The sequence below is a fragment of the Acyrthosiphon pisum genome, chromosome A1 (genome assembly GCF_005508785.2).
Source record: "Acyrthosiphon pisum isolate AL4f chromosome A1, pea_aphid_22Mar2018_4r6ur, whole genome shotgun sequence".
Lineage (NCBI taxonomy): Eukaryota > Metazoa > Arthropoda > Insecta > Hemiptera > Aphididae > Acyrthosiphon > Acyrthosiphon pisum.
The window spans coordinates 134,570,101-134,583,704 of record NC_042494.1 but is presented as its reverse complement, the minus strand read 5'-3'; the positions used below and the strand labels follow the sequence as shown (position 1 = coordinate 134,583,704).

Genomic DNA, 13,604 nt, shown 5'->3' with positions numbered 1-13,604 from the left:
CTATTTGAAAAACTAAGTTTATTTTTTAAAGTATACTAACTACAAAATAATTACATTTATTTTTGAGAAAAGTGAATATTGTGTAGATGTCCAAGAGGCGAGTCAAGCTAAAATGTTGTTTTATGAAATAGATGTACAATCTAAGCTATAGATGGCCATGTTTTTAACACTAATTCATACAGTCATGTCTCGATAATTAAAATATTAAGAAGAATGTAAGAAAGTTATGTATTTTTTGAGTTATTTACTTCAAACACAACTTAAAACATTTCAAGGGCCAAGAAAAAATCAAGTTATAGAGGTTTGAGTTAATAAGACTGTATACCGTATACCAAAATATAATATACTTGGTTCATATTATGCATCATAATTCATGCATCAGCATTTTAAAATTACGTTATAAATCAGTGATACACAACCTTTTTTATTCTACGCCCCACTTGTACATTTTCAAAAATCTCACCCCCTACCTTTAATTAGAGTTTAGACTACCTTTTTTTTAGTGATATAAAATAACTATATATTATACATTTATATAACTAATGACTTATTTTTTTCCATCATTTAAAAAAAATAAAATATAAATTAACTTCATAATTAATAATATTATTTTTATATTTTTAATACAATTTTATACATATTTTTATATTAAATGTAATAAATAATAATAAAATATAAGTAGATTGTAAAATGGCATAATTATTTTAACAACAACATTTTTGTTATTTTATCATTACTATATTCCTCCTGTTCAGTATTTAAATTTAACTAAAATAAAAATAGCTTATGGGTGCCTTAAATATTCTTAGAAATCAATTTAATTGTGAGTCTGCATTGCTGCATTTATACTAAAAAGTGTTACAGATCAGAGATTTAATATGTTAATTTTAAAATGTTTTATTATTTAATTTTGCATAACTAAAGAAAAAATAAGCAAAACGTATAAAAATGCGGTTGTTCATAATGGTTAAGGACTTACGATGAGCAGAATAATAGATCTCAAATTGTAAGGGGTAGCTGTTATCACTAAAATTCAAATGCTTGTAAATAAAAGCTCTTAATTCAATATCCATACATACAAATATATAATTTATGTAATTAAAAATATATGTTTCCATTTCAAAATCAAATGTGAGCTCATGGGTTCACTAACAAATATTAGAGTGAAAAAAACAATGACAATAATAAATGTCAGAGTTGCATGTATTTAAAATATTTCAACTATTATTATACAACTATTTAACTATTTGATGAATAAACTGATATTATGGTATTGTAAATACTGCATGATAATTTACAATGAATATTTGAAAATCTACAAGCTACAACAAGAGGTAATGGATTCATAAAATATATTAATTTTTTTTAATTTCTGACTAGGTTAATGCAGTAATGTCATTAATTTGTATATCATACCACAATATTAATTAAGTATTAAATAACCGCCTAATTAATCTATGTAATATTTAATACTTATTAATTATAATTTTTCAAAACTACAAATTTAACAAAAATTTTTTGTTTTTAAACCATTTTATAGTACCTACATAATTATATTAGTTACCTACTATTTACTATTTAAGAATAATAGTTTAAGCTAAATGTTTTACTAAATGTTTAAATATTTCATCCTTTGTAAATTAATAAAAAAAAAATTCTTATCTACAGCTTATGTGAAGTGCATGACAAATAAGATTATATTATTTTTTTTCTTGGAATTGGTCATACTTGCTCAAGAATTAGTTATACTATTATATAAATTAATAAACTTTATAGCCTATTATTTCTTCAACTGTCAACAACTATTCAGTATAAGAGCATACCAAAATTAGTAATGATGAGTACATTTATTAGTTCATTTTAATTATCTATTTAGCTTTAATACAATATTTAAAAATTCACACAGTTTTAGATAAAACAATATGGGTATTGACAATTTACAAATTATATTTGATAATCCAACAGCAGTTTTCATCCCTGGTGAAATAATTACTGGCAGAGTTCTAATTATTGTTAGCAATTCTGTTAAAATAAAAAGTGGGTAATATAAATCTGGTAATCAGGTATATAAAATAAAAGTTTTATTATGTTTCAGAAGTAAAATTAAAATTTAGAGGAGAAGGTAATGTGTTGTGGAGAGAACATAATCTTATGACTCGAAGAAATAGTAAGAATGGAAGTAGAAGGCATAGCCTTGCACATAGTAAGACTAAAACTGAAAGATATACTGCAAAAGAAGAATATTTTAATATCAAAATAATATTGGCGGGTGGGGAAGGTGAGTTATTCATTTAATCTATTATATTATGTACTAGCTGTCAGCTGACCCTGTGCACTTCATTGCTCGTTAAATGTACCAACTCTATATGACCCAAAATTTGTTCAATTTGTTATTTAATATTTGGTGGATGGCGTTCAAAACGTATCTTAACTTTTTTGTTGCCCGGAGTAAAAATTCTGAATCGCAGCAGTATATTATCAGGTAGGCAATCTACCAATGGTTGATTGCGGACCCCGTGCTGCTGGTACGTAAGTGTATGATTTAAATTTAGAGTATCTATGTACCTGATCTGCCCAAATAACCAATGGCAACTATTTAAAAAATAAAGAAAAATAAAATTTCAAATTTCCATTGTGAACCTCAAGATCCCTGTTTGAGCACACCTCTTTAAAATGCAAATGTTGACAAATCCTTTCTTAGCAGATGCCTATGCCATAATCAGCTATCTGTATGCCAAATTTCAGTCCAATCAGTCCAATGGTTTGAGCTGTGTGTTTATAGATCAGTCAATCAGCTTACTGTTTTATATATACAGATTTATATTGACTGATATCTTGTTTGAAAAATTCATCTCAATGTTGCAACAAAAGGTTAATACACATCAAACATGGAATTCTTCAGTATTTTTGTATATTTTTAATTTTTCTCTTAAAACCATACATTTCTGTTTTTCTCATGTTATAGAAATTATAATTATACACAATTTTTCTAAAATAAGTTAATATTAAAGGATACCTAAAGCAAAATATTGTATACATTGTTATTTCTTGCATTTAATTCGGATATTAGCATTTATAAATGTTAAAAATAAAATAACAATAAGTAGGTAATTAAACAAAACATTAAATTTAGTTTTTTTTCCAATAAAAAAAATAATATTGTATTTTTTAGGAAAATTACTTTTAAAAGAAGGGGAACATGTTTATCCATTTAGTGTTTCCCTACCTGATAACTTACCATCAACATTTGAAGAAGAGTACGGACGCGTACAATATATAGCTAAAGTAGTAATTAATATACCTTGGGATATTAAGAGAGGTAAAGAAATAACATTTGAAGTTATTTCCACCTTAAATTTGAATGATGAACCATCTTTAGCTGTAAGTATTAGTTATAACATGTTTATTATTATATCTTCAAAGATTTAATGCAATGGCTGTAATATTGGAACAAGTTTAGTTTAACCATGCCCACGAGAAATTAAAAACCAACTGCTGGAACTTACTTTTTCTCAGACTTAAAAACTATGGTGCAATGTGACAAAGTAGCTTGGACTCGACATTTTGGTTTGAAATAAAGAGATAATAATAATATGGGTGTAATTGGATCACTTACCTATGGGTGGATTCCATGATTGATAAATGATAAATTAAAAATGACTATTGGGCATAGGCATTTGGCTGTACCCCTTTACCCACATATAAATATTAATATGTAACTTTAAAACAGAATCAGAGAGAAAATTTCTAATTGCCCCTAGCAACATGAAAACTTTAAGTTCCAAAATATTTTTAATTTCTTGAAGGCATGTGTGTTAAACTAGACTTTAGGCAAATTATGCGAATATCAATATGGTGCTTGGTATATTTTTGTTGATTTTACCTCAGTCTACAAAATAGCTGTCATCGGTGTACCTCATATTGTGTACAAATCCGACCGAGATGTGCAATCCGCCAGCACTTAATGTATATCGTGTCAATAACTTCATGACTTCTTGAACAAATCGGTTTAGGTTTCCTCCGCATAGGAAAATTAATAACAAATGTAACAACAAAGATTTTTTACATGTTGATAAATTTGGTAGTCTTCTTTCATACAATATATTATAAAAATAAAAAAAAATAGGTGCATAAAAGTATAAAACATTACCTACATACATGTTATTGAATGTATTTATATCTTTAATACTTAGGTGATGTGTAAATAAAATATACATGGTTTTTCATAAATATGAGAATACCAAACATAACTTGTATTTGTATATGTACATTTGAATACTTATAAATAAAAACATGATAGAATAATTCCTTATAATTTATATTTTATACCTTCAATTTATACATACAATATACATATTATCATTGAGTATATAATATACTCAATATTATATACAAATATTAAATATATCCAACAACTAACAAAAGTAAATAAAAATATATGAAATAATATAGTAATACAAATATCAGTGCAATAATTCCGCATTAAATAAAATAATAAAATATTATAAATAAAAATTTAGTTTGATTAGACATTTTTTTTGAGTACAAATGTTAAAATTATACTTGTAGGAACCTAAAATACTAGAAATAGAGAAGTTCTTCTGTTGCTGTTGTTGCAAGTCTGGACCAATGACAATGATTGTCTATGTACCTTATACTGGTTTTGTTCCAGGACAATCTATACCAGTTACAATTGAACTGGATAACAACAGCAATGTGGATGTAGATTCTATTATAATAATATTGGAAAGAGTAATAATTTTCTCATAATTTATTAGATAAGGTAATAAATAATAATTATTGATTTTAAGAATATTGTGTTCTATTATATAGGTACTAAAATTTAAAGCACGGTTCCCAAGTAGCAAAATAAAGTGTAAAGCATTAAAGATTGTTAATGTATGTATAGATGGTGTTGAAAAACACACTTCAAAAACTCGAGTGGAACAAATTCAAATTCCAAGTAGTTTGATAATACCGAATTTAAAACATTGTGGAATTATAACTGATACATATTCTCTACGTGTAAATACATCACATATTATTTTATAGGAATAATTGAATTAATTTGTTTTTTTTGTTGTAGGTTGAGGCTTGTGTTAATGGTGGATACATAAATGAAGTAATTTCTGTTAATATAATATTGGGTGATATGCCATTGACAATAGCTACTGATGCTCATCAATTTGATTATTCTTTTCAACCATCGAACCAAAGTTATTTTTCAAGCGAACCAATTCCAACAAATCCTCTTCCATCTGTAGGTGTTGATGAGACAATTTCGGTTCCTGGATATGCTCAACTAGTAGTTCCAAGTAACCAATTTTATTCTGCGCCACACAATAACCTAGAAAATGGAACGATTCTAGCACAAAATAGTTCACTACATATCAAATTATCGGCATATCCAGATCCACCACCACCATATCAATTTACAGATCCAGAAATAGCAACTGATATACAAGTATCATCTATTAGTACATTATCTGTTTAGTTAAATCCAAAATAGAACATTAATAATAATTTATCCACTTCCACAGAAAATATCAAACCATTAGATTAATAAAAGCAATTTACTTTTAATGTATACTATTCAACTATTAAATTATGTAACTACTTATTAAAATTAACTTTGCTTAAACTAAATTGAAGCCAATTATACATGTATTATACATGTATATATTATGCATATTAAATATATATTATGTACATAACAAAATAAAGAATTTAATGAAATGTCAAGTCCTACATAGATACATCATACATAAGTTAAAATATTTAAGAGGAAGTCATTACCGCATATTTTGTCTCAGTCTTCTACACGTGAGACATACCAAATTTTCGTTCACCAGTTTAAATAGTATGCTGTTAGTTTTGGTATTTCAATTTGAGTGAATTGACCTATTATCAAATTTTTAGGTAAGAACATTATTTGTGTTTTCTCCATTGGTTATTTACGATATTTTAATTTTAAGTGAGTTATGAGTATGTAGAATATTACCCTGTATTTTTACTTTTAATATTAGGGTGAATCTTCCCATAATCAAATTTTAAGTTGAGAACATTACCTATGTCCCCATGTTAACCATTTTATGATATGATATTTAAATCGTAAAAATTCCAACGTAAGAACACAGGCATTGGCAGAAATCGGGAGTTTTGTAGGATCAAAGCTCATGTTGATGTTAATAATGTTAGCCCCGCTGAAATTTTAATAGATTTCCGCCTATGGACACATGTAATGTTCTTAGCTTCAAGTTTAATAAAAGGTGAATTCACTCTAATATTAAAAGCAACAGCACAGGAATAGTCCTACTTAACATAAATTTGCTATGTTGCACATGGGCCAGAGAGATAAATCAAATTGTGCGCTTACATCCTCTTAAAAATAATTGTAAAAGAATAAGGTGACACAAAGATAACATTGTGGCGTAAATTATAAATTAAAAATTGTATAACATATTAATAATTTACTATAAATTTACTACAAAGAACATAACTATTAATTGTGATGGCTGAGGATAGAATTTAGTTCATATTATTTTTTGAACATTGAATAAAATTATTGTAATAATCTACAATTATTTTTTGATTTTTTATGAATATATAGTTCCTTCAATATCTTAAATTTTGTAAGTAGGTATAAATGTAATATTTTAAATAGTAGTTACTACAATAATAATATAATACACTGTTCTGATTCCTATATAATATTATATTCAAATTTTTTTTTTATATTTAATTTTATAAATAATATATTATACAATATAAACAATAATGCTACCAAAAAACTCTTCATTTATTGTACTTTTTATCTATATTATCCATTATTGAAGTTGTTAATATTATATCTAGCATCTAGCGGTTATCTCACACTATTTGTATTAATACAACATCATAAAATCAATATCTTAGTTTTAATATTAGCTTTTTATAATTGTACCTATATGTATATTTTATTATTATTACTTTTTATTGACGTACCTATTCATAGACTATTTTTAAATGTATAATATGCTGAAAAGACAATAGTCATATCATAAACTATAGGTACTCATACTATGTATTACGTAATGTGTAAATATTTGCTGATGTTAACATTTTAGACGAGATTATTCCATGAAAAAAAACCTATTCAAATATCAATCAGCAAATTGCAAATGCCATAAAAAGATTGTTCTGTATCTTATAACTTGAATATTTCAAATGTGAGAGATTCCTATAAAATTGTTCAGGTAAATAATACGTAGCTATAGTGGTTGAGTAATGTTACAAATTACAATATAATACATTACTATTAATACCACCATTGCAGTCAGGACTGCAAAGACTGTATCAATGTCTGTCTGCGCTCCAATATTGTAGTTACCTACTAAACACTTCTTAACATATACATTTTTAAGAAAAATTAAAAATTAATTCACTTTGAATATGACAAAAGCTGTCTGTTTTAATTATTGTAATATAAATCAAAATATAAAATTATGATATTAGTAATGGGTTGCTATTTAAAATGACATTTGTATCTATAACTGTTTAGATATGTTGTTTAGATATCAATTAGCTGAATTAGTACTTATATTATGATAAATCTTCAATAACTAATTTATGACTCTTTTGACACCGCCTATTAAAAAAAATGTATACTTTGTTTTATGCTTCTTTATTTAATTATCTTTGAAGTGACATTCAAATGTCACAGCCAGAGGTGAAATGTAGAGAGTGCTAATATCATGTAACTACTACAAAGCCTTTTTTCAGGATGTTAAAGGGTAACGTATAAACAAGTCACAGATATTTTTTTTTGAATAGGTCTGAATTGAAATAAAAACTGAGTCCAAAACTCATTTAAGATTATCCAGAGGACAGCACTGATTAGCGGATGATTCAAAATATCTTCCAAAAATATTTAGTAGATGGTCACTATGGTCACCAGCCACCACATCAAAATTTCATAATGATTATAGACCACTAAATTTAAAGTTTTTTTTTTGTATATATTATGCAGTTTGAACCAAAATTAAAATAAATTGGAACTTAGAGCTAAGCAGATAAAATAAAATGTATTTATAGAAGTAACAAAAAAAAAAAAAAAAAATAGTAAGAAAATTACTTTGAAATAGTACAATAATTGTAATATTTAAAACACTTAAAATAGTAATAATAATAAATAGTAGTAAATCAAATGAGAAATGATGGGACCTACTTGGCCAGCATCACAGCATTGACATCCTGTGTCTGTTAACCTTACGTTACTCGTTGCATTAAATATTTTTATTTAAATTACATTCACATTACTCTACATTATTTTTATCACATTTAGTTACTTTTTCATTCAAAAAAGTATGGTGTTAAAAATAATGTTACTTTAAAAAAAAATGAATTACAAAATCAGTTCATAACAACTAAGAAGCAGTAGGTAAACTATTATATAAATTGTATAGCTGTATAGGTACAACATTTAGCTAAATTATTATATGTTAATAAAAAAAATGTATAAATATTAATTTCTGGGATGAGTAATAATATTGTTGACTATTATATAAAACTTTTGGAATCGTAAATAAATTTAATTTTACTCGGTCATCTTAGCTCCTAGTTTTTGTCGTATATTCTACATTCATAACTTATTGACCATTGTAGAAAATAACATGTTCGTTCATAGAAATATACTTTTAAAAGGTAATTAATAATTTTGCTAAAATTGCAATAATTTAAATAAAATTTAATGAAATTATTACAGCAATGCTGCAAAAGAAATGTCATTATAGTAATTTGTAATTTGTGTTAAATTACTACCCAACACTAAGTATTACTGTATTGGTGATTGGATCCTAGACTACTGTCCCATACTCCAAAACAGAACAAACGATTGAGAGAGATTTAATAGAGGTAGACAACTTAAAACCTAAGCAAATACTCTCGACAAAGCCTAACAATGTAAGTGCTTAATAGCACTCTAATAGCTGATTAGATAAAGTCATGCCAGTCTTGGGCGGATGATTCACATTTCCAATTACCAAGTCATTATTTGTACAGTCAAACGTGGTTAGTTCACTTCTTTTACTCAAAATCGTCGATATCTCAAACTTTTTCCCAGTCTCTAGAATTTCCCATAGTTTTATTATCTTTGGATAGCTTAAATTCTTGAACAACTCAAACGTTCTGGCCAGTCCCTTTAATCACTTTAAAATTGAGTTAACGTTTGACTGTATTTTAATTTAGATCACAGTTGATTGAATTGTCATCAGTCTGACCTCCGACAGTTGATTTTCACAGAATATATCAAATATCTGTTTGAAATTACAATGGGTGTGCAAAATGTACAGATAATTTTTGATGATCCATCAGCAGTATTTACGCCTGGCCAAACCATTACTGGACGAGTTTTAATTGTGATTAGTAGTTTAGTGAAAATCAAAAGTAAGTGATTTCTTAGGTAGCTTGTGGTAGATTAGTACATTGTATATGTTGTGTGTATACTGTTCATTACTGGATGTTTTTATAGATATAAAATTGAAATTCCAAGGAGAAGCTTATGTCAGATGGACTGAAACCAAATCTCAGACTCGGACTCGTCATAATAATCAAAGAGAAAACCATTCAGTTAGTTATTCTGCTAGAGAAGAATATTTTAAAAATAAATTTTTTCTGGTTGGTGCGAAAGGTGAGAATGTAGAAATGATTTGTTTAGTTATTATTTTTATAATATATTATTGTAATACCTATACCAAAGGTGGTGAACCATTTATTTGGTACAGGTGCTAAATAAGTGTGCCCGCAAAAGAGGAAGGGCAAAGAGGCCATTGCTAACCCCCAGGAGATTTTAACTGCGTTTACTTTGATATCAATATCGCTATGACTATTATTAGATTGTAAGTAATTCTTATATCCTGCGGGGTGCGCTTGGTTAAAAAATTCTGTAATTAGTGTTAAAAAATAATGCTAGCAATATGTTAATACTACAATTTTTTTATTTTTTCTAATCTGGGAGTTAAGTTGTTGAGATTTGTTAAAAAAATTATAAACAAAGTATTAAAGGAATTTTTATACCATCTTTAGAAGAGTTTCAAGCTTTCAAAATTCTATAATTAGTAACAATTTTTAAAATAAAACAAAAATGTTTTGTATGCCTTCATCCTAACGTGTACTTCGCGTGTCAACCTAACTTAAGCAGTTCACCATCGATAACGCAATTTGATATAAGTTATTTATTTATTTATTTATACTTAATTATTTTTTTTAAGGTGAATCACAATTAGAAGTTGGTGAATATGTCTATCCATTTAATTTTTCTTTACCAGATGAGTTACCATCAACATTTAAAGGTGTTCATGGAAAAGTATTATACATAGTAAAAGTCAAAATTAATATACCTTGGAGAACGAATATAGAGAAAGAAATAATGTTTGAAGTTATTTCTCCTGTACATTTAAATAATGAACCATCATTAGCTGCAAGTATAATATTTTTATTCTGAAATTATACATAATAATAAATAAATAAATCCCTAACAGTATATGTCTGTCATCTGTCATTACCGGGGTCCTCTTGTAATGCATGATGTAATTTTTATTTGACGATCAAGTACCTAAATATGAAACTGCTATCTCCCAAAATGAGGTCTACCACCATTTAATGTACTACCTAATTATAAATATGGAAATGGAATAGTATAATATGGGTTATTATGACTGGGATATCCGCATCATATCCACTCTATCGAGCCTTTTTATAATTATATTGTAATTATTACATGTGAATTATTATACTATAAACCTTTTTTATGTTAATTACTGTTATTATTAATCTTAATTAATTATTCAATATTTTGTATATTTAATATCCATTAATCTCACTCTATTTACTTTTTCTTTCTATCTGTTAAATTATTTTATTATAATATTTGATATAAAACTGTTACTGGGCTTTGTCCGTTTGAATTAATAAAATAAAAATCATTATGATTAACCCTTTCACTGCTTCTGATGTACTATTACGTTCCTATATATATTATAATATTAGCATTTTCGATTTGCCCATAAGCAAACAATTTTAGGAAACCCTGGCTTCTATTTTAAACTGAAATCATTAGGTCAATAATTTAGATCCCAAAATTAAATTTAAAAAAACTTAATACTTAATATAAAAAATTAATTAAATATTATATTTTCTTTTATGTTTGCATACTGTATACATAGACAGGTTGGAGAGCTTAAATAGTATAGTAGTTAAAAGGTGAACATATTATTATGTCTACATATTTAATTGGTAATATTTTTGATTTGTTCATAATACATTGAATTATGTTTTGTGGATGATCTATTACAGTGAGGGTCAATCATAGGGTCGTGAATAATTTTGAATAATGGGTCCAAATCCTAATCAAAAAATTAAAATGTTGATATGAAATAAAATAATAAAATAAATAATATGACTTGATACTTATATGATTAATATGAGTAAATAAATAAATGAAGAATAATAGTTTCTTTTAGTCATGCTAATTGAAAAAATTTGGGATGGTGGGTAGTTCGAACATTATATTCAAAAAGGTCGCATGAAAAACTGGGCAAATATCTTTATATAATAATAATTATTATATATGTATAAATATTTTTATTTTTTTAACCAATAAAATCATGTTATTTTCACAATCAAATTTCATGTAAAATCACCGATATAATAAAGTTTGTATTATGGCCCGTGTGTTATATTTTTATTATTATTATTATAGATCATTTGTATTTTTTTTTTTTTTTTGGTCAAATTTATTGTGTCAATTTTAGAAACCCAAGACAGCATTAAAAGAAAAGTATTACTGTTGCTGTTTATGTAAATCTGGCCCGATGACGTTGATTGCCCATATTCCTGTTAGTGGTTTTATACCTGGACAATCTATACCGGTAACAGTTGAATTGGATAATAACAGCAATGTGGATGTGGATACTATTAAAATAAAGCTGGATAGAGTAATAATTTTCTCATATCTTATTTTTAATGTATAGAGATTTTAAGAATTTGTTGTATTTTATAGACTTTGGAATATAGATCAGAGTTCCCTAGTACTAAAATAAACTATGAACACAATGAGATTGTAAACGTATATATAGATGGTGTAGAAAAACACAATTCAAAAACATGTGTGGAACAACTTCAAATTCCGAATGGTTTAACGATACCCAATTTAAAACATTGCGAAATTATAACTGATAAATATTTCCTAAATGTAATTGTGTTGCATGATTATTGTTTTACGAAAATTATTTTATTTTATTTTATCGTTGCAGATTGAGGCTCATGTTAAAGGTGCACATTTAAATGAAGTAGTTTCTATTAAAATAAAATTGGGTAGTACACCATTGACAATAGCTAGCAATGATCGTCAATTTGATAATTCTTTTCAACCATCAAATCCTTTACCGTCTGTGGGTGTTAATGAGCCAATTTTGGTTCCTGGATATGCTCAACTAGTTGTTCCAAGTAACCAATTATATACTGTGCCTCAGAATGCATCTTTTCACAATCCAGAAAATGGGATGACTTTTATACAAAACATTCAACTTTCTGAATTCCCAAATCCACCACCACCGTACCAATTTTCAGAGGATCCACCAGAAATAACGTCTACGATTCCAATAACTTCTATTGAGAAATTTTAGATGGTGATCTCGAACTAAAAATGGTGTTAGTTATTTTCAATGATCCCACTACCCACTTGTGATAAGCATTGACAAAGACCTTGAGTTCGTTTCAATAAACAAATACAGAAAAAAAAATTAATTTTGAACAATGTTTTTGAGATATAATAAACATTTATATGATAATCAATCATATCAATTTGATGATTAAATTATATAATCAAATAATAAAACTTTCATCAATAAAATCCATTCATCTTGAAAATTATTTTGAATTTGAATACTTTAATTGTTAATTAATAAATATTAGGTATTATTGGTTAATAAATAGTTATGTATAACACAAACAAGTTTCCATATAGTAATACAATTAATAATTAGGAAATGTGTGATAAAAAACTGTATCCGAGTTTATTGAATGAACTACACTCTGTCTCATAATATAAAAGTAACCTCATGCAGTAACTGATTTTCTTTTTATTTGGTCGTCTGACCATCGCCGCTCCATACATACTATTATGTCCCTGTATTTTATAATATTCTCATTTGCCGGGAAACTGTACAAGTTTTGGAAATCTTGGCTTGCATTATTTTAAACTTAAATAATTAGATCATATAGATCTCAAAATTAAAATTAAAAAAAAAAAAAATAAGGTTGCGGTGAATAAATAGTGTAGCAGTGGATTTATAGTGGGTTATATCAGTTTTAGTTAACTTCTTGTGACTCCTTGTGCTCTTGTTTTTAGTGATCGGCCGCAGCCATAATATTGCTTTACAGTGTTATTTGATTTTAAATCTTAGGAAAATTCAAGTTAGAAAATGTTTAGAATAATAAAGTTACGCATCAAGATCGCGAATAACTTGAAAAGCGTTATCCAAACCCATTGCCACCATAGAAGCTCACTAACTGAGGTTATTCCTATCTTCTTCTTCTTTGGCTTTTACAGGGCCTTTAAAGCCCAT

The 13,604-nt window shown here is 26.7% G+C and overlaps 2 protein-coding genes across 5 annotated transcripts; both read left to right on the top strand.

Moving 5' to 3' along the window:
- The first annotated feature begins 1,798 nt into the window (after nucleotides 1-1,798).
- On the top strand, nucleotides 1,799-7,146 carry LOC100164069 (arrestin domain-containing protein 3). Of its 3 annotated transcripts, XM_008181075.3 has the most exons (7): nucleotides 1,799-1,831; nucleotides 1,907-2,037; nucleotides 2,096-2,278; nucleotides 3,173-3,381; nucleotides 4,570-4,752; nucleotides 4,834-5,025; nucleotides 5,087-7,146. In XM_008181075.3, exons 2-7 carry the CDS (start codon nucleotides 1,923-1,925, stop codon nucleotides 5,492-5,494), a joined length of 1,290 nt encoding a protein of 429 aa, XP_008179297.1. In that variant the 5' UTR covers nucleotides 1,799-1,831; nucleotides 1,907-1,922; the 3' UTR covers nucleotides 5,495-7,146. The 3 variants fall into 3 exon arrangements, with proteins under 3 accessions (XP_008179297.1, XP_029344234.1, XP_016656936.1); XM_029488374.1 differs by having other exon boundaries at nucleotides 1,803-2,037; XM_016801447.2 differs by lacking the exons at nucleotides 1,799-1,831; nucleotides 1,907-2,037; nucleotides 2,096-2,278 and adding an exon at nucleotides 2,319-2,525.
- Nucleotides 7,131-13,302, top strand: LOC100571435 (arrestin domain-containing protein 3). Of its 2 annotated transcripts, none has more exons than XM_029488375.1 (7): nucleotides 7,131-7,235; nucleotides 9,226-9,423; nucleotides 9,509-9,667; nucleotides 10,248-10,456; nucleotides 11,790-11,972; nucleotides 12,038-12,229; nucleotides 12,291-13,302. In XM_029488375.1, exons 2-7 carry the CDS (start codon nucleotides 9,309-9,311, stop codon nucleotides 12,660-12,662), a joined length of 1,230 nt encoding a protein of 409 aa, XP_029344235.1. In that variant the 5' UTR covers nucleotides 7,131-7,235; nucleotides 9,226-9,308; the 3' UTR covers nucleotides 12,663-13,302. The 2 variants fall into 2 exon arrangements, with proteins under 2 accessions (XP_029344235.1, XP_029344236.1); XM_029488376.1 differs by lacking the exon at nucleotides 7,131-7,235 and adding an exon at nucleotides 8,701-9,048.
- The last annotated feature ends 302 nt before the right edge of the window (nucleotides 13,303-13,604 follow it).

Excerpts from the sequence above, each read along its gene's own strand:
- LOC100164069 (XM_008181075.3), top strand. The coding sequence starts at position 1,923 with ATGGGTATTGACAATTTACAAATTATATTTGATAATCCAACAGCAGTT. Across the intron at positions 2,038-2,095 it reads CAATTCTGTTAAAATAAAAA|AAGTAAAATTAAAATTTAGA; the intron begins GTGGGTAATATA and ends ATTATGTTTCAG. Across the intron at positions 5,026-5,086 it reads CTGATACATATTCTCTACGT|GTTGAGGCTTGTGTTAATGG; the intron begins GTAAATACATCA and ends TTTTTGTTGTAG.
- LOC100571435 (XM_029488375.1), top strand. The coding sequence starts at position 9,309 with ATGGGTGTGCAAAATGTACAGATAATTTTTGATGATCCATCAGCAGTA. Across the intron at positions 11,973-12,037 it reads TTAAAATAAAGCTGGATAGA|ACTTTGGAATATAGATCAGA; the intron begins GTAATAATTTTC and ends TGTATTTTATAG. Across the intron at positions 12,230-12,290 it reads CTGATAAATATTTCCTAAAT|ATTGAGGCTCATGTTAAAGG; the intron begins GTAATTGTGTTG and ends TTATCGTTGCAG.